Source organism: Geospiza fortis, unplaced genomic scaffold (assembly GCF_000277835.1).
Source record: "Geospiza fortis unplaced genomic scaffold, GeoFor_1.0 scaffold1873, whole genome shotgun sequence".
NCBI classification, from domain to species: domain Eukaryota; kingdom Metazoa; phylum Chordata; class Aves; order Passeriformes; family Thraupidae; genus Geospiza; species Geospiza fortis.
Window position 1 is genome coordinate 47,580 of NW_005054856.1, and position 1,533 is coordinate 49,112.

General features: G+C 54.5%; 1 protein-coding gene across 1 annotated transcript in view; it reads left to right on the forward strand.

Annotated features, from left to right (window-relative positions):
• The window catches only part of LOC115949162 (rho guanine nucleotide exchange factor 11-like), a 13,310-nt gene extending 12,772 nt beyond the window's left edge, over positions 1-538 (forward strand). The window contains exon 6 of the mRNA XM_031065548.1: positions 522-538. Within this exon, the coding sequence (XP_030921408.1) occupies positions 522-538 (17 nt within the window). The remainder of the gene's footprint in view (positions 1-521) is intronic.
• The last annotated feature ends 995 nt before the right edge of the window (positions 539-1,533 follow it).

Below are 1,533 nucleotides of genomic sequence, written 5' to 3' on the forward strand. Positions count from 1 at the left end.
GCGGGGACAGTGCGGGAATGCGGGAATGCGGGAATGTGGGAACGTGGGAATGTGGGAATGTCGGAATGTGGGAATGTGGGAATGTGGGAATGTGGGAATGTGGGAACGAGGTAATGTGGGAATGCAGGAATGTGGGAATGTGGGAATGTGGGAACGTGGGAATGCGGGAATGTGGGAATGTGGGAATGTGGGAATGTGGGAATGTGGGAATGTGGGAATGTGGGAATGTGGGAATGTGGGAATGTGGGAATGTGGGAATGTGGGAATGTGGGAATGCGGGAACAATGTGGGAATGTGGGAACGTGGGAATGTGGGAATGCGGGAATGCCGGGGGTACTTCTGAGGGGCATTCCTTGGGCCTGGGGCTCATTCCCTGTTCCTTCCTGGGGCCTGGGGCTCATTCCTGGGATTTGGGCGCTCACTCCCTGTTCCTTGCTGGGTTTGGGGGCTCATTCTTGCATTTGAGGTCTCACTCCCGCAATTCGGGGGGTCACTCCTGGGATTTGGGGGCTCACTCCCAGCCCTTTTCCAGGATTAGGGGATCATTCCTGGGATTTAGGGGATCATTCCCAGTTCCTTGCTGGGTCTGGGGTCTCACTCCCGGGATTTAGGGGCTCATTCCCGTTTTTTCCCTGGCATTTGGGGCTGGGTTTGGGGTGCTGGGGCTGGTTCTGGGTGTCTGCTCCCCACTGTCCCCAATGTGTCCCCAGTGTCCCCTGTGCTGTCCCCAGAGCTGTTTGTCACCGAGCTGTCCCAGCTGTGTCCCCAATGTGTCCCCAATGTGTCCCCAATGTCCCCCCAGAGCTGTTTGTCACCGAGCTGTCCCACCTGTGGGCTCTGTCCCTGTGTCCCCAGTGTCCCCAATGTCCCCGCTGTCCCCTGTCCCCTGTGTCCCCAATGTGTCCCCAATGTGTCCCCAATGTGTCCCCAATGTCCCCCCAGAGCTGTTTGTCACCGAGCTGTCCCACCTGCGCATCCTGCGTGTTCTGGATTTGCTTTTCTTCCAACGCCTGCGCCGGGAGCAGCTCCTGAGCCGGGAGGAGCTGGGGCTGCTCTTCCCCAACCTGCCCGACCTCATCGACGTGCACAGTGAGAGAAACCCCAAAACACTGAAATCCCGAAATCCCAAATCCCCTGAAATCCTGAAATCCCAAATCCCCAAAATCCTGAAATCTCAAATCCCCAAAAATCCTGAAATTCCAAATCCCCAAAATCCTGAAATCCCCGAAATCCTGAAATCTCAAATCCCCAAAATCCTGAAATCTCAAATCCCCGAAATCCTGAAATCCGAAATCCCAAATCCCCAAAATCCTGAAATCCCAAATTTGCCTCCCTTTTTTCCCTTTTCCCCCTTTCCCCCCTTTCTTTTTCCCCTCCCTTTTCCCATTCCTTTCCCTCTTTTTTCTCCCTTTTCTCCTTTTTCCCCTTTTTCTCCTTTTTTCCCTTTTTTCCCCCTTTTCCCCCCTTTTCCCCCTTTTACCCCTTTCCCCCCTTTTTCCCCCTTTCCCCCCTGTTTCCCCCTATTACCCTTTT